At 58.8% G+C, this 22,757-nt stretch overlaps 1 protein-coding gene across 1 annotated transcript in view; it reads right to left on the bottom strand.

Annotated features, from left to right (window-relative positions):
• Nucleotides 1-2,945: 2,945 nt before the first annotated feature.
• Nucleotides 2,946-22,757, bottom strand: part of KCNG2 (potassium voltage-gated channel modifier subfamily G member 2) — a 44,193-nt gene continuing 24,381 nt past the window's right edge. The window contains exons 2-3 of the mRNA XM_036884095.2: nt 17,165-17,822; nt 2,946-4,654 (exon numbers count right to left, since the gene is read on the bottom strand). Coding sequence (XP_036739990.2) covers nt 3,884-4,654; nt 17,165-17,788 — 1,395 coding nt within the window. The 5' untranslated portion in view covers nt 17,789-17,822 and the 3' untranslated portion in view covers nt 2,946-3,883. The remainder of the gene's footprint in view (nt 4,655-17,164; nt 17,823-22,757) is intronic.

Below are 22,757 nucleotides of genomic sequence, written 5' to 3'. Positions count from 1 at the left end.
GTGTGGCCTTGTCAGTGGGGGCCCGGCACAGAGTGAGTGCTGCTTCCGTCCTCGTTCCACCTCAGGGGGAGGCCGGGAAGGCCGGCTCAGGGCACTGGCCCCTGCCAGGCTGTCCATGGCCTCTGGGCTGGGCCGGCGCCCCCTCTGGGTACGGCCTGGCCCCGGGAGGCCTTGGCCCACCCGTGCTGCCCTGAACCGACCTGCCGCCGCGGCCGTGGCTGCCCTGCCCGGGGTCCGGGCTCCCTTGTGCCAGGCTGTACTGCCTTTGGTGCCGTGCTCGCTGCCAGTTCACACGGTTTCCCCAACCACGGAATGCTTCAAAAGGGGTGAAGTGTCTTATTTAAAGGCCAGGAAGTGTTTCAAGGAAAAGTGTCAATTCCCTATAGCAAGAAGGGTTGGGGCTGTTCATTGCAAAATGGGCAATTTCCTTTGTTTCACGGAGAGTGTTTATGTTGGGGCAGGATATCAAAGTGTGAAATTAAGATGCATGAAAGCGATGGTAGTTTAAGTGTTTTGGTGAGTCCCTGCAACCTCCAGCACTGGCCGCGAGTCCCAGAGTGCACTGTGCCCCCGGAGCTGACCCAGGGTGGCACTGGATGTGGCCCTCTGCCAGGAAGCAGGGGCCCGTAGCGTGGACCCTGGAGCCCATCTACAGAAGCAGGACAAGGGTCCTACTTTGGGGGTGGATTTTAATATCCTTCTGATAGTGTGCCAATTAAAATGAACTATTTTAATTAAAAAACTGTGTTCAGTAGAATTTCAAATAGTAAAAATACAAAATATATGACAGTGCCTCTTTCGGGAACTCATCTCTGCTTCTGAAACCTTACGTGTCTATTTCTGTGGCTCGGCTGAGAAGGGATGCAGGAAGGATGCCTGTACCCCTCTGAGGAGCCCTAGGAGGCATTTGGGATGGAGTGGGAAGCCCTGTGTGTGGGCTTCCGTGGCCCAGCCGAGAGCCTGACCCTGAGCTCGGGACACAGCCGCCTGGGGAGGGGGCAGCGTCCCAACAGCCCCACAGGTTTGGCCTTTTAATCACAAAGCACATGGTTACTTTCTCCCAAGCTGTAAATCTCTGTTTTTATAGCTCTTCCTCCCAACATGGAGAGCCTTTTGGAAATGGCAAAATGGGCATGACCACTCTCTGGCTCCTGGGACGGGCGGCCCAGCCCACCTCGTCCCGTTGTGCCTCTGAAAGCGCAGAGCCAGTGAAGAGCTGAAGGGGGCGCTTTCACTTGCCCGTGGCTCTGGAGCCGCTGTCGCCTCCCAGGGTCCATCTGGTCATGAAGAGACTCGGGGGCTGGTGCTGGAGAGGGGACGGGGAGGGAAGTAGGGGGTGGGGGTGGGGGAGTAGCAGGGGGTGGGAAGCAGGAGTGCTGGGGTGCTGGAGACACAAAGGCCACGGGTTGGAGAGTTTAGATGGTCTGTGAAGAACCGGGGGTCTCTGCTGATGCACGGATGGGGCGATCATGACCCAGTGCCACCTCGGCTCTGTGGCCAGTCGGGTCGGATCCACCCTCCTGAGTGGGCGGCCTGGTAGGGCGGGACATGCCCTCAGAACCTCCTGTGAGCTGGTTACAGCAGCCGGATTCTCCCCGCAACCCCCGCACCCCAGTCCCCCGATAGTTTCCTGCTGTGCCTTGAGCATCCCAGGCTACAAGGAAGTAGTGGTGCGGCTGTCACTCCGTGGCATCTTACAGGAATCACATTAAGTCTGCCACGTGGCAGGAGTTCTCAGCGTGGACTTCGTGTGTGTGTGGTACCAGGCTGGTGTGGACCTGGCGAGTTGCTAGCCTTCCCCCTACCCAGATGGCAAAACTGAAGCCATAGTCAGCGGCGGCCTGCCCAAGGCCCATCCTGAGGGGCTGTGGCCGGCATGGAAAGGACATATGCAGAAGTGAGGGTGGGAGGGGGTCCCTGGTACCTGAGAAGGGAAAGGAAACCCGGGGACTGGTGGTCTGCTTGCTCCGTGGGATGTGTGTCATATCTCCATGGACCTAGATGGCTTCTGGTGCTCCAACAGCTATCCTGGTCTTGGAGGGCACCTAGGGTGGGGGGTGGGATGGGACCACCGTCCTTGGAGGCAAGACTTGGGTTTCTAGAGGTCGTGGTGAGGGTCACCGAGGCCCAGTGCATGGGAGGGAGTGGTCTGTCCCCAGCGGCCACCAGCTGTGTTGTATGAGGAGCAGATGGCCCTGTCCTTGCCCCAGGCAGACCCCTGCTCGCCTTGGCCTGGGGTGCGTGGACCCAGGAGGGAAGGAGAAGGGGTGCCTTGGGGAGACTGCCTGCAGGTCTCCAGTGGGAGGTGGGCTTCACCTCCTTGGGGGTTGTGGACACTCAGCTCATTCTGAGCCCCAGGAGGCTCCTGACTGCTAGTGAGACCGACTTGCTTCAGTGTCTCTGCTCCCTGGTGCACCCGATGCTGAGAGGCAGGCTCAGCAGGTAGAGCCCAGGTAGTCTGTGGGCATCTGAACTGGACGTGGAGCGAGGGAGGCAGCTTGGGGGGGAATGGGAGCCGTCAGGGGGGCCAGCCAGCCTGCCTGACCCCTGCAGAGCCTGGTCGCTGGAGGTCCCGCCCATTCAGCCCTGGGTTCTGTCCCTGCCCTGGTCCCTGAGAACAGCCTGTGCGCTGTGTGGCTGCAGATCCGGGACTTGGAGGGCCACCCCCAGCTTCGTGAGCAGGAGCTCTGTCCATAGAGGGGTTCCCACTCTCTGCATGTCAGGACTCCCCTGGGATCACAGAAACCCCTTCCTGGCCCCAAGCCTCTGTGCTCCTGGGCGGGAGCTGCAGGGAAGAGGCAGCACCAGCCTTAGGACGCAGCCCTGCCCCACCCCAGCCTCCCCACCTCCCTTTCCAGCCCTGGCCTCACCCTGCCCAGCCTCTCCGGCCCCGCCCCGCCTCCCCCTTCCTCTCTCAGCTCTGGCCCCAGACCAGGGGCCCTGCCAAAGCTAAGATGGATGGTGACGGGGTGGGTACCAGCATCAGGTGGCATCTGGCTGCAGGGCACCTCCTGAGGGCTTGTGGCTGCGACATCTCGGCTAAGATGAGAGAGCATAAAGCACGGCCCAGAATGGCAGTTCCTCGGTATCCAGCAGAGATCCGCAGGCAGGGCGAGGCTTCAGTAGCAGGTGCCTGCCCACGGGCCCTGCCCTGGCCTCCACCCCAGGCCTGAAGAGCCAGGTGTGTGCCCAGAGGGAGGGGAGGAATCCTAGAGGGTGAGGATGTGGTCCACAGGCCAGCGGGAACGGACAGGCTCACATCAGACCTGTGCTTTGCAGAGGCGTGTTCAGAGGAGACTGGGTGAGCGGGTGTCCACTAAGGATTCTGCAGAGCTAGTGCCAGGGAAGGGCGGGTCAGGGCTAGGGCCCCTCAAAGGATCTGGGGCTGTGAGCATCCTTGTCACACCTCTGTCCCTGTCCCTTGGCAGGGAAGTGGGTTTCCGCAGAGCTGGGTGTGCAGGGAAGGCCCATCTCCTGGCCCAAGGGGGGATGTGGCAGGAGTGGGAAGGGTCTGTCCCCATCCGCACTGCTGTTCCAGGGACCCACCTGGCTGAAGAGCAGGGAAGGGTGGCAGAGGCCTGGGGACAAGTGTGGCCTTCTGGCATTTGCTACTGGGCTCGTAATTTCTGGACTTCTTGAATTTATTTTTAGCTAGAGACTCAACACTCCAAAGGGCATACAAAGCATGGAGGACAGGCTGGTGGTTCTGGGATGGGCTTCACCCAGCGCAGGATGGTGCTTGACCCCGCCTGTGAGTCTGGCTGGGTGGCCGCTTCCTGGGCTGTGCGGTGGAGCCCGTGCACGCGAGCCACAAAGTCGGACCCGCCCCCTCTGGGCAGGGGAGGGGAGGGGAGGGCTGCGGTTCTTTCCCGAAGCTCCCGAGTCAGGCGGCCCCGCGCGCCATCAGCCCGTCCACGGAGTCGGCAGGCGCGCCGTCGGGCCCCTGCGAGCTGTCCTCGGTGGCCGTGGCGGAGCGCGTGCTGTCCTCGCGCAGGGTCGGCGCGGGGCTGGCGGCGCGCTGCTGGTCCTTGAGCTCCGAGTAGGAGCGCGAGAAGGTGTGGAAGATGGAGGTGACGGGGAGGGCCATGAGCAGGATGCCGCTGAGGATGCTGCTGAGCGCCACCACCTGCCCGGGCAGGCTGCGCGGCACCATGTCGCCGTAGCCCACGGTGGTCATGGAGATGACGGCCCACCAGTAGCTGGCTGGCACGCTAGAGAAGTCGCGGCGCGCGCCCAGCTCGCGCTCGGCGAGGTGCACGAGCGGCGCGAAAAGGGCCATGGCCACGCAGAGGAAGAGCAGCAGGAGCCCGAACTCGCGCGCGCAGCGGCGCACGGTGAGGCCGAGCGAGCGCAGCCCCAGCGAGTGGCGCGCCAGGCGCATCACGTAGAGCACGCGCAGCGCGCGCAGCAGCCGCAGCACCAGCCCCGCGCGCTCCAGCAGCTGGTTGCCGCCCGCGCCGCCCGCCGCCAGGCTCACGAGCAGCGACACGTAGAAGGGCAGCAGCGCCAGGAGGTCCAGGATGTTGAGCGGCGTCCGCAGGAAGGCGCACTTGCTCTCGGCCTGCAGCGAGCGCAGCAGGAACTCGAAGGAGAACCAGGCCACGCACACCGTCTCCAGCACGAAGAGGTTGCGGCACTTGGGGGAACACTCGCCCTGGGGGGAAAGGAGACGCGTGTTGGGGTGGGGGTCACAACCAGGCCGCCCCTCCTCTCGACCCGACCCCAGCCCACGCAAGGGCGCAGCCGCAGGGCGGCAGGAGGCGTGGGCGGGAAGCCCAGTTCCTGGGAAGGAAAAACCAGGTGACTCGTTTCTGGCGTGAGTGCATGACCTCCCCAGGCAGCACCGGGGAAAATAATTTAAAAACAACCATAAAAGCTCCTGGAAAGGGTTGTAAGGGCAAACACCAAAGGAAACACCTATTCAAGAAAACCTGAAAACTCATTAACAAAGGTGAGAGAAATGCACCCCCAGCGCCATGAGGAGATGCTCCAGAAGGAGCCCAGCTCACCCCGGGCGAGCAGGACTCGAGCGCTGCCCCTCACCCCCAGCCGCAGGTCGCTGGGCCTGGGTCCCAGCTGAGTGCGGTTTAGGGGAAGGGCACCTTCTTCCACCCAGCCCCCGCTGGTGCCTAAATTTGTGGTCCACCGCAAATACAGGGACCCCCGCTGCCATTGCCCTGGCCTTTGGGGACCGTTTCCTGCCTCAGCCAGCTGCCTCCCGCCCTTTCCACGGAGACAGCTCAGACAATGGCGAACCTGGGAAAGCAGCTTGCCGCTGGCCCCAACCCAACCCAACCGCAGGGCCCTGGCAGAGGTGTCTGAGGGGGGGAAGCAGGCCAAAAAACAGCTCCATTTCTTCCCATAGGAACTGGTGGGGAGGCTTGAGCCGAAAGAGGCCCTCAGCATCAGTGGAGGTTAAAGGGAAGCAGGAGAGATTCGCCGAGTCCTGTGAAAACCCGTCATCCAGGCAACTGGGGCTGCCCGAGCTGTGCCTCGCCCAGGAGCACAAAGGGGCTAAACGCTGTGTGTGCGGAGTATGCATGTGCGCTTGAGTGTATACGTGTGTATGTGTGCGTGGAAGGCATGGGGCAAGAACAGACCTCGCTAAAGTCATTCAGCCAGTCACAAACAAGCAGGTAACAGTAGGATACATCAATAAAGCTGTGTTTAAAAATGGACTTGATCTCAAGGTAGACGCCGTGTGTAGCCGACAGGGTGTGACAAATGCCTGCCAAGGCCTTGCTGACAACGCAGTGCAGGGCCGCCCAGGCATCTGTGGACAGGAGCCCACAGGGACCACGCGGCCTCTCCCAGCTGGTCTGGCCTGGCCTCACCTTTGCCCCTGAGCTCCTGCCCAGGCTAAACCCCCTCCCAGGTCACCCCGCTGCTGTGGAGGACCTGGGGGAAACCTGAGACTCGGGCACTATCTGTCATGCTGTGCTGGAGGTGGGACAAGGGCCAAACCAGCTGCTTGGCCTCCTGGGGAGCTTGCACCACCCCCGCCTGGCTCGGTCCCTCTGAGCGCTTAAGGACAGAACCTCGTGCCTGCCCAGCTGCTGAGCCCTCCCACCAGGGGATGACCCGGGGCAGCCTTGGCTCTCCAGGGCACAGAGGTGACCGGGACTCCTTGTCCTGTTATACATTCAGGGTGCTGGGTTTTCACTGGTCTGCAAGGAACTGGGCAAACCTCTCCCAGGAACAGAAGCTGCATGGAGGGCCCCCCAGGCACTGCATCCACAGGATCCAGGTCCCCAGGGTATAGTGTGAGGCCCCTGGGGTGCAAAGAGTGTGGGCCCCTCCACCTCCCCCGTGAGAACTCGGGAGGGTGGAGCCGCTGGCTCGGCTCACCCCGCCCCGCAGCGCCTGGTGGCAGTCACAGTCCCTAGCGGGAGGCCACATGCCAGCAAGGCCACAGCCAGGGAGATCTGGGTGCCCCTCGCTCTTCCAAAAGGTTCCGCAGGACCCGGATGAGCTGTCATTTATTTTCCCGGGGACTCAGGTCCCAGGAATCCAGCTTCTGGGCTGACTGTGGCCCCAGAGCCAGGGCAGAGGGGCCTGCGGGGTCAGTCTGGGGCCTGGGCCCCCCCACCTGGCCCAGACCCGTTATCCTGGACAGTCCATCAGGGCTTGATGGAGCTCACAGCACTGTGGCTTGTTGCTTCTGGAGCCACCCAGCTCCACAGTGTCCCAGGTTTGGAGAAGGGTCCTGCCCCAGCTCTTGGGGTTGCCCATTCGCCCCCTGAGGGGCAATTTAAGGCTGGTCCAGCAGCACGTAAGTGGGAGTGCTGAGTCCACTCCTGAGCCTTGGTGGGGAGCCAGGAGTGGGGGCTCTGAGCCCCAAGGGTGAGGGTCTGACTGTATCATGCCCTCTGAGTGAGTCACGTTCAGAGAAGTTAAACCAGCCCAGGGCAGCCTGTGGGCACCCTGGATGCTCCCGCTCACCTGGGGTGCTGACGGAGCAGCAGGGGCTCTCTGCTGGGCATCATCTGACCAGTGGGAAAACTGGATTCAGGTGGAAAACTCCTACTGGCTAGTATTCAGTAAAGAGAGAGCAGCTGGGGTGCATGGGGACCAATGTGGGTTCAGAGACCCCCACAGGAGGGGACCCCATCCTAAGGGATGGTGGTGATGGGGAGGGAGCATGAGCTCAGACACAGCACCAGAGCTGGGGGTGATAGCACCTGGCCGGCCTCCCTAACTGCTCAGGAGCCTACTGACCTCAGCCTAGGGGCATCTGTGGTCCTGTAACCACAGCTCCAGAAACACCCATGACCCTTTACACGGAGCCCAGCTTCCCACTCTCAGCACTGCTTATGGCCAAGTACAGCTTGGGACCCACTGGGGTGGGCTGAGATTGCCAGGGTGGGGAAGGCGTAAGTGAGGAGCAACCCCAGGATGCCCACCTGGAGCCAGAGGGAAGGAGCCGGCCTGTTGGAGCCCCCCAACACACACACACACACACACAAAGACCAGCCATGGTGGTCAATTGGAAGGAGCTATTTCTGGGACTTTTAACCCAGAAAACAGGCCCTGATTTATGATAATTTGACACATTTGGCCTATTTGGCCAAAATCAGGTCAGAAATGAATCTACATTCAGCTTGGCTCACCCAGTTTTGAAGCACCCCTTTACTCATCTGGCTTTGCTGCATTTTCACTGACATTTGGGGCTTTAACCAGGTGGCAAGCTGCAGGTGCCCCTGTGAATCTGACACGGGCAGTCGGTGTGCTGGCCCTGAGAGTGACACACAGCTGTCCCTACCCGCCGAGGTGACAGGGTGATGACCCCTCTGCCTGGCACCTTTGAAACTATCTGATTACTCAGGGCCAGGAGGGCCACGCGCCTGCTGTGGTCGCTGTGCTCCCATCTGGGGACTGAGGGGCTGCACTGGATGTCCTGCTGACAGCTTTTGACCATCTGCCGTCAGGGGTAACAAGGGGCAGGCTCTGGCCTGGAAGACAGTGGACCCCAAGGTCTGTGCTAGGCTCGGGGAGCAGGGTCCCTTTCCAGCCTGCACAGCCTCCCCGTCCCCGGGCGCTGCTATGACGGCAGTGCCCGTGTCTAGGGCCCCCATCCAGGAGCACAGCCCAGAACGCACAGACCAGCCGGGAGTCCAGGCCTGGGACCCGAGCCTGCTGCCTCCTGCCCTGGGCCCTGCGAGGAAATACAAGTGACAGACACAGGGGCCCCAGCACCTGAGCCCTCTCTTCTAACTGCGTCTCTGCCACGCTGGAGCCCCGTGTCCACCCCATCCGGGGCTCTTCCCCTCTAGCTGCATGGTGCAGGGAGCTGAGGATGGAGGTGCTCTGTGTGAAGGCCTCAGGGGGGCCCCTCAGCTCAATATGCCTGACGGAGGCTGTGGGAGGTCATGGACACCCAGGGGCACAGTGATGCTCAGGAGGGCCCTGAGGCATGGGCAGAAAAGGCAGGGCTGCCTGGGGCTGCATTTGGGAGCTGGAACCCAGAGAACAGAGGCAGAAGTTGGCCTGTGTAGGAGACAGGCAGTGAGGCCAAGCCTCGGGAGGAGACCCCAGGGAGGGAGAAGTGGGATTTGAGGTTGGAGATGTCAGCCTGGGAGCATGGGGCTGGTCTCAACCTGGACAGAGATGAAGGGCCAACAGGAGGGGCAGACAGGGCGCCAGGGCCCAGAGAAGCCTGCAGGGCTGGGCCCAGGGTCACTGCCAAGGGTTGGAGGAGGCACAGGAGGCACCAGGAAGTTGAGGAGAACACTTGGCGGGTCCAGGGATGCTGGGAGCAGGTGAGGGGGGGGCTTTTGAGCAAAAGGGAGTCCGTGAAGGGGTGTGGCCCAGGGGCAGGAGGAGGAGCTCCGGAGCCACCCAGAGGTCAGAGGGCAGCCAGGCTGTCGGGGCAGAGCAGGAGCCCGAGACAGACAGCCCAGTGAGCCTTCTCCACAGGACATGCTGGGAACCCGGTGCCCACCCCTCACCAGAGACCCCTCCCGGGGCTCCCACGGGGCCACCACCAGGTCCCCAGAGCCCTGGGTCCTGGTAGCATTGTGTCTGGTCCTATGGGTGGACCCCTCTTGGTGAAAGGCCCCGGACACTTGCTCTTCTCCAGAGACTGCCCAGGGTTCTAGGTGCCAGCCTGCAGTGTGCGGGCCTGAGCCCTGGGGCCGGGTCCCTTCTCCAGCCTCTTAGAAGGGTAGGTACTGGACGTCCTCACTGCAGCCCAAGAACAAAGGCCTCCGGCGCCCCGCGGAAGCCTTCCCTTTGTCGTTAGGTTGAGCTAATTATAGACACTTGTGAGGACGAGGGGGTGGCTGGTGCAGGGACCCACACGCTTTCCACTCCCGAGTATCTGGGCACCGGAAAGCCAAGTGTCGGTCTCAGGATGTGTCTATAAAGCGTATGGAAATGCTTCATCTACTATTACCAAAAAGCCAGCCCCACAGAACGGCCAGCAGCACTGTACAGGCACTCGCGCTGGAGCGTCTCCAGGGCCTGGGGACGGGATGCCGAGCTTGTCGCAGGGACATGTCCATGTTTTGCAGGATCGCAGAGCTCCTCTGAGCAGCTGAAAGGGTCACCTGGGCCTGCGCCCAGGGCCGAGGGTCTGCAGGCCCAGTGGTCCGGGTGGCCCCGGGCACGGGTGGAGTGCTAATTCATACAAACTGCTCACAGACGTTCTTCAAAGCATGCGTTTGCATCAGCCTGAAAGCTCCTGCTCGGGAGGGGGTTTCTCAGGGTGCATCCACGTAGCTGACTGCAGAGAAGTGTGTACTGGTCCCCGGGGCAGACGGGCAGTCCTCGTAACTGCCTCGCAGCCCCCATGGTCCCGGTCTCTTTAGAGCCGGACCCCCAACCAGCCCTGGCCACCACGGTCGCTCCTGGGAAACCTGGGCCCAGCGTCTGCCCCATTTCTCACCTCGTTTCCCACGCTTTGTCTGTCTTACCCTCCAGACGCGAGCCCATTCCTGGGCCCAGGCGGGTTGGCCGTGAACCGGGCTCTGTCTGTTCTTGGCTTGCACACAGCACCGGTCTTCATTCTGTGGACATGCTGCCTCGTGGCCCCAGGTGCACAGGCTCTCTGCCTCTGTGGCCATGGTCTTTTGTCCTGTCAGGGCCTCTCCCCTCATCTCCCTTCCTCAGAGGGGCGAGGCAGCAGCTGATGCTCTGTGTGCCGGCAGGCTCGTGGGCTGCTGGGCTGAGCGCAGGACCAGTGGGGGCAGGCCTTCATCAGGGCCATGCCAGCAGGTGACATCCTCCCTTCGAGGGGCCGGCTCCTCCAGAGAAGGCCCTCAGGCTCCTGCGGGTGGTGGGGTACCTGCAGTGGGCATCCTGGGTGGAGCTGGGTGCACAGGCCCTCTCACCATGACTGCTGTTGTCCTGACACTCTGCAGTCTCTGAGGGGCTTGCACCCCCAAATCCAGTTCACAAGCCTCAAGTCCCAGGGGGGTGGGTGGCCAGCGCTGAGCTCGCCCCCTGTTCTCACGCCCTGCAGCTGCCTCCAGTGTCCCATGCTTGGGACCTAGGCTGCAGGCAGGGCAGGCGGGCTGGATGGGGACCAGGACAACTCGGGGGTGCTCAGGCTGTGGCCCAGGTTAGTGAGGTGCCGTCCATCCCTGCAGCGGCCAGAGGGGGCAGAGGACAGGTCAAGCTGGAGGCTGAGAGCTAGTCCGAACTGACCTTTGGAAATGAAGTGGCTTTGAAAACCATTCTTGGAAGGTTCAGCCTGCGCAGCATGGTGTTCATTTGGCACTGGCCCTGTTTTGATTTTCTAGTGAAAAACAGAAGCACTAGACCACATTTCTCCAGCAACAGAGGCTGTGGGGCAGTCAGTGACGCAATGTCAGGAGGCCTGGCGTGGGGCATGCTTCCCTCCCTGACTTTGTTCTCATTTCAGAGCATCACAGATTCAGTGGACGTAGCTTTGCTGAGAAGCTCTGCTGATCCTATTACTCTCGGCAGATCAAACCACAGCATAAGGGTGAGGAGATGTAGTGAAGGCTAGTGAGGTGGATCCATCTCTGCCCAGAGAGGGGCAGGGGCACCACTGAGTTCAGTACGAATGCCCGTCCCCCTGGCAGGAGGGTCTGACTGCTCTGAGCTCAAGCAGAGACCCCACGGCGTGCACATGCTCCCCGTGTATCAAGCATGCACATTCTCAAGCCGGCTGTGTCCCTTTGCTGCCTGTGATTTGTGCACCGAGAACTTTCTCCCCGTCCATGCAGTCATCCTGGGCAGCCAGCAAGACAGCCAGGCAGCGCTGTGGGCTCTGCAGTGATGGGTGCACCCTAAGACAGGACGGTTTGCTAATTTGTTTACTCATTCATTCATGACTTTGTGCACAGATTTTATCTTTATCCTCCCAAAAGTACCTAAAGGAAAATATTTACTAACTCATTTCAGTAACTATAAATTTATAATAATGTGACTTTGAGCTGAATTGAGGTTTATTTTTTCCAATTATCTGTGGAAAAATGCTCTTGTAGTGAAAACACAACAGTAGAAGGGATATTAAATCTGCTAAAGAGAACAAATTGTTTCAGAATAGCAGTCATTTACATAAAATAACAAATGTACTCAGTTCAGACTATCTGTACTGAGGCAGGGCTGCCGACACCCCATTAAATGTTTTGTGATGTCGTGGTGGGTGAGGAGGCGAGCACAGCTCACCACTCTGCCCTCCCCTGGGGGACTAGCTGTCTGCCCAGCGGCCCCAACCCAATTGCTGGTTTTCCACAGGTGACGTCCCTAAAAGTGCTGCGGGGGCTGCGCCCTTCGGCTGTCTCAGTGACTGCACACGTGTGCACGTGTGCTGGCCAGATGCTCACTCACTCACGCAACCGGCCTCAAGTTGCCCACACTGGCCTGTGTGGCCCTCGTCGCGGGCGTGGCTGACAGGAGCCTACAGGCTGACGGCCACCCCGTCTGTGTAACCAACGGGCTTTCTGCCTCAGAACAGCTCCAGATCGTGTGTGTGGGTCACGGGTCACAGGCGACAGTGCAGACTCCGTGGCCACCCGTCTCCCATGGCTCCTTAATTCCACTGTTGCTCCTAAGGGGGCCTGCACGCCCTTCCCAGTCCCACTCTGCCGGCATGCCCAGCACCCACCAGCCATGCCCTTGCCCTTGGAACCTTGTCACGCCTGCCCGGGAGGCCTGAGCGTGCCCTCCAGAGCTGCGGTCATGACTTCTCCACCAGGGCAGACACCCAGTGCTAGGACTATGCTGCTTGGCCAGCCGGCTGCTGTCTGGGTGCAACCCCAGCCCCACGGCCCTGGGTGTGTGTGGGGGGGCCCTGGGGCCCCAGCTTGTCCTGGGGGGCTGCTTTCCCACCCGTGCAGCTGGAAGTGGCTTTTCCAGACTGTGTCAGAGCGTTTGGCTGCCTGGCCCCGAGCCGCTGTGGACCGGCAGCTGTCGCTGGCCTTGAGCAGTGTCCCTGGGGAGGAATATGGAAAAGTGCCTGGTTTGGGCCTATTTATTTTACAGCCAGCCACCTTAACAAATTCAAATTCATTTATTTGTAATAATTTTGCAGCTAACTCTCGGGTTTTCATTCGCCCTGCACATAATGAGGCAGATCAGACAATCAGTGCAGAGCACGTACAGAGGTGCTCACTTGGTGAAGTGGCGAAGGTTGCTGACTAGCAGAGTCACAGAAACGTCCTCTTTTTAGCCCCTTGCCTTTGTGTTATATTTTGATGGAGGCTAAATGCCAGAGCTGGGATTCGCTGTTGAGAGAAGAATCTCACGTCTGCTTACTTTGGGGTCATGAGCACAGCGGTCCCACGGGCAGTGGACACAGCCCTGTGGTGCTGGTGGCCACGCAGGGGGCCCACGTCCAATCAGTCAGCTCCACACCTCGGAGACTCTGCGGCTCAGCACCTGGCCCCCCAGGCCCCAACAGTGTCCCCAAGCCTAGCATCCATGGGGCTGCAGGGCAGCTGTGGCTGGTGGCCCGGGTGGGGCCTGGGGAAGTATTTTTGTGGCCAGATGATGCCTGGAAGACATCTACATACTGGTCCCCAGACCTGTGGCTGTGTCACTTCCCACATAAGAGGACAAAGCTGGGGAGAGTCCTGGTCCTCTCCAGAAGGAGGCAGGAGGGTCAGAGGCAGGAGGAAGAGGGTGAGAGGGCAGGGAAAGGCCCCGCGACAGGGGTGCGTGGCCTAGGAGCCGAACAGGCCCAAAGGCTGTCCCGGGAGCCGGGCAGGAACCGGCCCAGCCAACCCCTGCATCACAGCTGGGTGAAGCCCAGTCCCTTGGGAGGGTAAGAGCCAGGTGGTCGGTGGCGCCCTGGAGCTGGCCGCAGCGACCAGCTCCTGTGAACCGAGGGTCCTGCTCGCTGGCCTCACTGCTGAGGGTCACCCTCCCGGCTGCATGTTTTGGCAGCTGGGGCTCAGCCCTGTGGACGGTTCCGGGCACCTGACCCTGAGCTGAAGGAGCCAGAGCAGGGGCCCTGGGGTGTCTGAGTCCACCTCTCAGACTGGCCAGGGTCCTCCAGGGGCCAGCTGGGGGCTGTGGCCCCCCACCCAGGCACTGTGTGCAGGGATTGTGCCAACACCTGGCACAGAGGGGCCACCAAGTCAGGAGGTGGCCCCCTGTGTGCCCCAGGGTCCTCCGCATCTTGGGAGCACTGAGCAGGAGGCAGAAACATTTAAGGAGGGGATGCGTGCCCCCTACGGCCTTCTGGTGCAGGCATGCAGGGCTGCCCACCCAAAATGCCCCCTGAGCTCTCTGGCAGCTATGCCCAGCCTGGGGCTCCCCAGGCCACCAGGACTCATTCTCTCCCTCTGGTAGGAGAGCTCCTTGCATGGGTCCTCGGTGCCCTGGAGGAGGTGCTGTGACTGCTGGGCACCAGAGCGGCTGCTGGGGTAGGACTAACTCCGGAACTGTCTGCCCCCAGCCTTGCCGCACGCCAGCAGGGGCTCAGGTACAGCCAGGATGCTTCACACTGTTTGTGGCCTGGCGCTGCTCCCCTGGAGAGGCAGGTGGGTGACAGCCCTGCACACGTGGCCACTTGCTCCACAGCAACAGTGCACTGCCATCCCCAGGCTGTGCAGGGCAGTGGGGCCACGTGGGCAGGGATGGAGACATGGAGACCAGGACAATGGGGCCATCACCCTTGCAACCTAGCCAGTGACGTGTACGAATGAGGAAGTCAGACAGGGCCTGCCGTTTGTTGTCCTGTCTTGGGCTTGTCTCACTGAGTGTAATGTTATCCAGACCCATCCCACAAGTGTGTCTTCAAAGTCAACTCCTCCTGTGACTGACGTCTGAACTTTATGACACGAAAAGCAAAGAGCAGGTTCTCACTCAGAACTGTGAGCAGCACATCCCAGACAAGCCAGCGCCCAGCAGGAGGGGACAGCCCTGCATGTGATGGGCGAAGGGGACAGCCCTGCGTGTGATGGGCAGAGGGGACAGCCCTGCATGTGATGGGCGAAGGGGACAGCCCTGGGCAGTGGTGAGCACCGGGAGGGGATGGCCCTGGGGGGACAGCAGCCTGCAGGAAGTCAACGGCAGCATGGTGCTGGCCCAGTGTCACTGCAGGGTGGCCTGGGAACTCAGAGACTTTGCCCACTCAGTTCTTACAGATGCCCAGCAACTGAGGGCTGTCACCCACTGAACGTGCCCTGGATCAGACAGGGGTCTCTGTCTCATAATACCAAGAGCGTGATCCCTGGACCCTATGCAGGGCCAAGATGGGTCGTGGAGGAAGAGGATGTCCACTCCCAAAGCCCAGCTCCCCGTCCCCCAGACCCCTTCTATCCGGAAGCTGAGGGCCAGGCCCCTCTAGATATTAAGGGGTCTGGGGGCAGCCGGAGGAGGGGGCACTGCCTCATGCAGACCCCCTGAAGAAGCACTACAGCCCTGGGCTTCCTTCCAGCCTGGCTCTATGGACCAACAGCAGGAACCACAGAGCCATTTTCCTCTCATCGCCCTAGTAACACAATGACCCTTTTTCCCCCTACGCTCCTCTGTGCTGACACAGAAATAGCCACCGATGCCAGTGCTGCCAGGGAGAATGCTGCCAGCGTCTGATTTGGGGGGGCCTCTGTCAGCCACCTCTGATCCCTGGGGCATGCCTTGCTGCCCAAGATCACCTTCAAAAAGCTGGGGGCCTTTAGCCAGACGGTCAGTGTGCATGGGGTGCACTGGAGAAGCATCCTGCACATTGAGAACATTTCAATCCCTGCAACTTTCGAGTTAAATTCTAGTGGAAAAACCACAACAAATAGAATAGGAAAAGGCCCCAGTCTCGCTCTTCTCCACCGCCCTCCACCTCATGCCTTGAGCCTGTGTGGCTACATCCACTGTCCAAAGGTGCTTCCTCAGAAAAGTAGACACAGAATCACCATATGAGCCAAGCTCCTGGGTATTTCCCAGAGGAATCGAGGGCAGCGACTCAAAGAAAAGCACTATTCGCAACAGCGAGAAGCAGTCAGGGCCCACGGATGTGGTCTGCACACAGGGGAATGTGGCTCGGCCGTAACGGAAGGGACACCTGCTACCACGTGGACGAGCCCGGGACACGCTGCTCAGCACAACGTGCCCACCACCAAGAGACAAACGCTGTGCCACTCCACTCACGTGAGGTCCCTGGAGGAGCTGATCACAGAGACAGAGAGTTGATGGTGGGTCCAGAGCTGGGAAGGGGTAGAGTCAGGGTTTGAGGCCAAGTTTCAGTGTGCGAGGACGGCAAGTTCTGGAGATGGTGGTGGGGATGGTGCACATCTTCATGAATGTAGTTAATGCCCCTGGACAACAGGCTTTAACATGGTCAGAATGGTGATTTCATGTGTATTTTACCAACACACACAAAGTGGAAACAAACCTCGCCCTTCCTGTGGTGGTGACAGCATGTCCTGTTGACTGGGCACCTGCCGTGTGCAGCAGGTCCCACCCCACCTGAGGGAGGGATGGCGCAGGAACCACTTCACCAGGAGCTGCCAGCTCTGGGAGATGGCCCTGTAACCTGACAGCTGACTTGGTGAGGCAATACCTGGGCAGCATGCAGCAACCTATTGGGAATAATGGAGGGGGTGCTGTGGGGACTGCTGGACGCCCTGGGGTGATCCTGCCGGGACCGCCTGACCTCCCAGGTGGTGTCACTCATTGAAGCAGCCTGACCTCTGGGTCCCTGATTTCCCTCCTGTGCACTGTATGGAGTTGCTGCTACTCAGAAAACCCAAACAAAGTGTGTCTTTGTAGAAGCAGGATCCAAAACTTGGACCTAGTAGAGACAGCTGGAAATAACAGCCCAGGGACCAGATCCCCAAGTGATGCAGAAATTTACTAATTTCCTAAATTTATATCTAACTTTAACCTGCAGTCTTGTCAGCAGCGAATGTTCCAGGAGGAGGTGGGCACTGGCCTTTGCCACACTGGGGAGCTCAGCATAGGGCTCTGGGGCTCCCACCAGAGGGAGGGAACCTCTGCCCAGTCCCATAGGTGGAGCAGGGGGCCGAGGAGGGGAGAGGCAGGCTGGCGCCCCTGCTGCCCGTGAGGAAACACAGGGCAACGCTCAGCTCCGAGGTACCCTCTTCTCCTCTAGCCCCACCCACACAGAACCTTTCCTGGACGTCCCAGGACACAATCAGGACTTGAATGCTGACTGGCGCTGGGTCTGTCCTAATGCCAGAATGCGTTTCTGCACACACCCTGTGAGCAGTGGGCATTTGCACAGGACAGACAGAGGGGCAGGAAGTCTCTGGAAGGGCCGGGAGCCCCAGCACCTCGACAGGGCCAGCGGGGCTGGTCTGAGCAGATAGCCCGCCCTGGGAGAACGCAGAGGTGACGTCCCTCTGGTCCAGCATGAGGGGAGCTCCCAAGGCCTTTGGATCACTGCATGTTCTGGCTCCAAGGGACCAACGTTTGAGGGCCCGAGTAGGAGACATTCCACGAAGCCCTGCTGTCTGGACGCACCCTCACTGAGGCCTTAAAATGGGCCATAATTTGGAGCCTCTGTTGTCGGTGCACAGCCCATTCTGACCCGTCAGCCTCCCTCGGGTCACAGCCGGTCACACTCAACCAGAGCAAGCTGATGTGGGTCCAGTGCCTGTGGTGTCAGCACCAGGGGTGTCTAAGACCACTGGTCAGCCCGCGCCCCACTGCCTCCTGGCCCCGCCAAGCCCAGTCGTAGGCCCGGTTTCCTCCGGGGTTCTGTCCCAGCCGCCCCGCCCCAGGCCATGCTCACCCGCTCCTCCTCCGCGCGGATGTCCGGCATGGTGCTCAGGCAGAGGCCGACCGCCGTGATGGCCACGAAGCCGACGGACACGCAGGCGAACAGCCTGCCGGCGAGCCCGGAGCGCGGGTTGTCCACCACGTCGTGCAGGCGGTGCCGGCCGCGCGCCAGGCGGTCCCCGGGCCCCAGGGCGCACGCCGGGCTCCCCTGTGGCCCGCGGCCCTCCGGCCCCGCGCGCCCGGCGGCCGCCTCCTCCTCGCGGCGGTGCAGGCGGCGCAGGCAGCAGCGCTCCAGGCGCGCCTCGTCGATGCCCCAGTAGGCCAGCTCGTCGCGGAAGGCCAGTGCGCACGGGCCGCGGAGCAGCCGCAGCTTGCCGGCCCGCAGCAGCGCCACGATGGCGCGGAAGGCGCTCGGGCTGCGGTCGAAGAAGAACTCGTCGCGGCCGGCGTCGTAGTCGTCGCACACGCGCAGCAGCTCCTCGCGGCCGCGGCAGGCGCGCAGGCGCTCCAGGCGCGCGAGGGGACAGCGCGCCAGCGCCGCCCAGGCCAGGCGCACGCGGCAGCCGCCCACGTTGATGATGACGAGCCGGGGCCGGGGCCCGCCCGGGGGCTCCGCGTGCCCCGGGCGCCCCGCCATGGCCCCATGCGCCGGCCGGCTCGGGAGGCTGGGCCTGCAGGGGGAACGCAGAGCGTTAGGCGCCGGGACGCCGGCGCCCGCCCGCCCGGGGCTCCCTCCGCGGCCCGCTGGGTCCCTGATCCTGCGCACCCGACGCGGACAGGGGATTCCCGAGAGCGGACCCCCGGGCTTTCCCGCAGACCCCGGCCGAGCGGCGTCCTGGCCTTAACCGCGCTGCGGGTGGAAGGAAATGAGCTCGCAGATGCCGACGGGAGATCAGGCCCGTCAGCCTGTTACCTGCTGGTGAGCAAATAAAGGCCAAGGGGGGCAGGGGGCCCGAACAAGCGCAAGCCGAGGACCTTGTTAGGAACCAACCATGCATTTAAGAGTCAATGAGAAACCCCAGCACCATATGTGATTTTAAGGGCTTTCTTGAAGGTATGGGGTTGGTGCGAAGCACGGGGTATCTCTTAGAGGTCGTAGTTAGGCGTTGGCGGGTGAAACGACACCTAGGATTCTCATTAGGTAAATCTTTCTGGAGGTCGGTACAGACCAGACACTTGCCGTGACTGTCCAGCTCTTAGAGGTGGGCCATGGGTCCACTGGGGTTTGTCATACTTACTGTTACTCTGCATGTTTAAAATTTTCCAAAGTAGAAAAGGTTTTCTTGTGCTTGTTAAAAGCTTCCAGGTGCTTTTGCTGCACAGCCCCGTTGAGAGGCACTTATCCACAGAGAGAGAGCTCAGTGCCGGTCCCACGGTCGGCCTTGACTGTCCGGGGTGCTGTATTAGCTGCCCATAGAAATTCTTCATGCAGCCCACAAGCCTTCTGAAGGACATGCAGACGGTGTGTGCAGTTTTTCTAATAGTGGGTCTGCAGCCCCCAAACCACCAAGCATTTAGGGGAGGGAAGCAATCTTTGGAGCCCAGGAATTGCTAGCCGAGATCCATTGGAAAGAAGTGGGGTATGATTCCCCTGCACTCGTCGCTAGCTGGTGGGCATGAGCATTTGGGACGTTCATCTAAGATTGCTTGGGCAAAGGTAAGATTTCAGGTGAGTTTCTCATTTCAGTGATGATTCACTTTATCCTTTGGCCAAGGTTCAAGAAACAGGAGAAATAATCTGCTAAGTGAGTATTTCATCATAACACATGCACGGCCAGCAACCGAATTCCTAAATGTGTTGGCCTCCTCAGCACTGTTAATGGGACCAAATCGTTTTTGGCCTGAATGTGGACATTATACCTTTCATGGCATATTTGGCCATATTTGCACTTTACTTCCCCTCTTCTGCCCCATGCTGGGTCACCCTCTTTAAGTCTGTGTATCTTTTTGGGGACAGGGTCACTGACTCTGGGACAGGGTCACTGACCAGGAACCGTGTCAGAGCCAGCCATGACAGCATCTGTGACTCTGGTCTTCACGGACATTCCTGTGGTTTCTTCCCATCCTGCTCCAAACTTCCTCCAAACACCAGAGCACTCGAGGTGTTTCTGTGCTCGCTGAGATGATGAGGTAAATGCTGCAGTCTGGGCACAACTTTGTGTGATGTCAGCAGGGACCAGAGCAAAGGAAGTAGGCCAACCCCAACCCAGGGCTGCGAACGCAGTGGACCACACAGTTTTAAAGCTGGGTCGCATCTACTACGAGGGCGCCTGAGAGGCCAGATGAGGCGGAATCTGGAGGGGGAGGTGCAGTGGCAGGTCAGAGTTCTCAGCGTGGACTAAGGCCAGCAGGATCAGGATCACCAGGGGAACCTACAAAAAAGCATCTAGAGGCCCAACTGAAAATTCTGACGAAGACAGCATAATGCTCCAAACGCCCATCCCTCACCTATAGCAACGAGAAAACTGGTAAAGCTGTAAGAATTGACCTTTCTTTGAGCTCTGGAGACCAGCCAAAGGCTTCAGCCACCGGGGACACTTAGGGAAGAATAGCTGAGGTTGGGAAGAAGTGGGCCCTGTAGCACTGAGCACCCCTGCCCCAGCCCAGCCATAGCCCTGAAGACAGCAGCCTGCATTCCCGGCACCAGGACCGCTCCTGGGAGGGGAGCCGAGGAACTGAGTGATCCGTCTTGACCTTTCTGGCAATCCCTGAAGGCCCGGCTCAGGAGGCTTGCCTTTATCCCCCCTGACGTGGAACTCTGCCACAGCTAAAGTGGCCATCTGGGCAGTCTTTCAGAACGATTTATGGGAAAATATTTTACCTATTTGTACCCAAGGCAATAGATGAAGTGGGGCAAACAACAGACTAACTGAAAAGCTTGGGTGGAAAGGCTGGGAACAAGATACCTGGGGAATATTTGCTCCAGGAAATGCCCGGGAATCTAAATGCCACCTGCAAGCCTGGGGCCCCATGATGCTCAGGGAAGACCTCTCCCTCATCTCCTCTGGGGACATTCACACTGAGAGCAGGACGTGACAGGTAAGGTGTGGGCTGCATCCTGGCTGAGGGAGGAAGGGCCCAATCCACAGAAAGAGCCCATCTGCAAAGACTGGTTTGTTTCTGGTTTGTTTCTGGGCACCTGAGTCACCATCCAGTCACTTAATGGGACAGAGATGTCAGTGGCCACACAAGTCAAAAAGTACAGACTCTACATAGTTTAGTTCAGAGAACTCACCAAAACAAACAGAAGATTTGACAAGCCCTGGAGAGGGGATCTGACCAGAAGAAACATGGGGCAAAGCTTGGGTTAGGTAACAGTTCCTGGAATATGACAAAAGCATAAGCAACAAAAGAAAAAATATAAGCTAGACTTCATCAAAATGCGACCCTTGTACACTAGAGGACATTATCAAGAAAATATATGATAACTCGTAGGATGGGAAAATTTGCAAATCGTGTGTCTGATAAGGCCCTAGTTTCCAGAATATATAAAGAACTACAGCTCAACAACAAAAAGACAAACCACCCAATTAAAAACGGGTGAAGGACTTAAATAGACATTTCTCCAAAGAAGATACAAAAATGGCCAGTAAACACATGAAACGATGCCCAACTTCGTTAGTCGTCAGGGACATGCAAGTCAAAGGTAGGAGATACCCCTTCAGAACAATCAGCATGGTTATAACCAGACAAATGGAAAAAAGTGCTGGTGAGCATGTGGAGGAGCTGGAACATACACTGCTGGTGGGAATGTAAAATAGTGTAGCTTCTGTGGAAAAGTCTGCCAATTCCACAAGAAGTTAGTTACCGTATGATCCAGCAATTCCACCCCGGGTATGCGCCCGAGAGAAATAAAAATGTGTGTTCATGCAAAAATATGTGAATGTTCACAGCATTAGTCACACAAGCCTACAGGTGGAAACAACCCTACTATCCTTCAACCAAGGGATGCATAAGCCAAATGTGGCCCCTCTGTATCCTGGGGCATAATTAACTCGGCCATAAAAAGAACAAAGTACTGGCACATGCTACAACACGGGTGAACCTTGGAAACATCGTGTGAGTGAAAAAGAGAGAAAAAGCTACCAGTCTGTGGCGAGAAGCCGACCAAAATCACAACACACACAGGGCCCCCATGGCCTCTGCCGGCAGCCACACGCACCCAGGACCAGGCTGTAGATGGTAGAACAGCCAGTAATGATGAAGGACGTGACAGAAGGAGTTAAAAACACCTGGGCAGAAACCCGGTATGGACACAGCACGGGGTCTGGAGGAGGGACAGCTCCTGGGGTGGGCGAGCCAGTGGACGCACTCCTGCCTCAGGACCCAGCAGAAAACAAGCCTTGCAGGAGAGGCCCTCGTGGGAGGGGACAGCACGGTCACCCTGTCTGTTCACCAGGAACCCCAGAGGCTAACCGGAGGACCTAGCATTGTCCAGGTTGAAGAAGAAGGCCCTCTGGTGCCAAACAAGGGAGCTGCAGGCCTGGCATTTCTGGCTTCTCCAGCTCCCAGTCTGGGATGTTTGAGACAAAAAGAAAGCCCAGGATCTCGCCGCTGTGTCGTCGCTCAGGCCCTGTGATCCCTGGCTGGTCTGGCTTCTCCTCTCCGCCTTTCAGTCTTCTCACCTTTGTTTTACATGTAGCGTTCTCAGTAGGATGAATAGAGAAAAGTATGTTTACGCCATCTTCATGGAACTGGAAGGGCCCAGAGATTTTTAAAGCAAGGTATAAAATGTTTGCTGATCTTGTGATTTATAATAAGGTCATTTTTAAAGAAACTACTTGCTCTGGAAACAAGTTAGAATCAAGTAAAATCAAAGTAGAGTGATTTTTTTCTTCTAAAATATTACCCAATTTGCTTAGATGATATGTACTGCATATCTAGAGTGTTTTCATATCTATGGCCACTGCATATTTTCCTAATTATTGGGAAACTGTGTCCAACGCTGAATATTTAAGAACTCAGAAGTTTTGAGTGGCCACTGACTCTAATTTTTAAACAAACCTTTTTTCTGAAATTATTCTTAGAAAGCCACTTAAAGTGGTTCCAGTATTGCCAGGATGACTCAGCATTTTAGGAACAACCTTCACTTTAATTCTTTGCAAATCTGAAGGGAACCTCTGGGCCTTCATCCGAGGAACGTGTATCCTGAGACCCACAGCCCACCTGTGCCTGGCGTCATGGCTGGTGATAAAGTGCAAGCACTCACTGCAAACCCCTGTGTTTGACCTCATCTTTGGGGATTCAACATCAAAGATCTTAGACTAGGGTTAATTCACTGCAAGTGTTTATGATGAACAGATGGTTCTATTGACTAAATAAGAGGGAAATATTCAATCTGCTCAAGAGAATGGTTATGAACACCTCCAGCATAGCTTGAAAGTGCATAAGCTAAATACCTTCTCATCTTGCTGGAAACGTGTTTAGCCATTAGGAACCAGCCTCCCACTTAAGAACTGTTTCTCACCAGAAGCGGCTAATGTGTGGTGGGAGGCAGGTGAAGTCCAAGGTGAGACCAGGCACCTTGTGCCAGAAGGCCAAGTGCTCCAATGGATGGGGGTGCATCAAAAGGTCGGGCATCAAGCATGAAAGTCTCCTACTGCAGA

Source organism: Manis pentadactyla, chromosome 6, assembly GCF_030020395.1.
Source record: "Manis pentadactyla isolate mManPen7 chromosome 6, mManPen7.hap1, whole genome shotgun sequence".
Taxonomy (NCBI): Eukaryota; Metazoa; Chordata; class Mammalia; order Pholidota; family Manidae; genus Manis; species Manis pentadactyla.
Note: the sequence above shows the minus strand (reverse complement) of the source record. Positions and strands in the feature narration are given on the sequence as shown.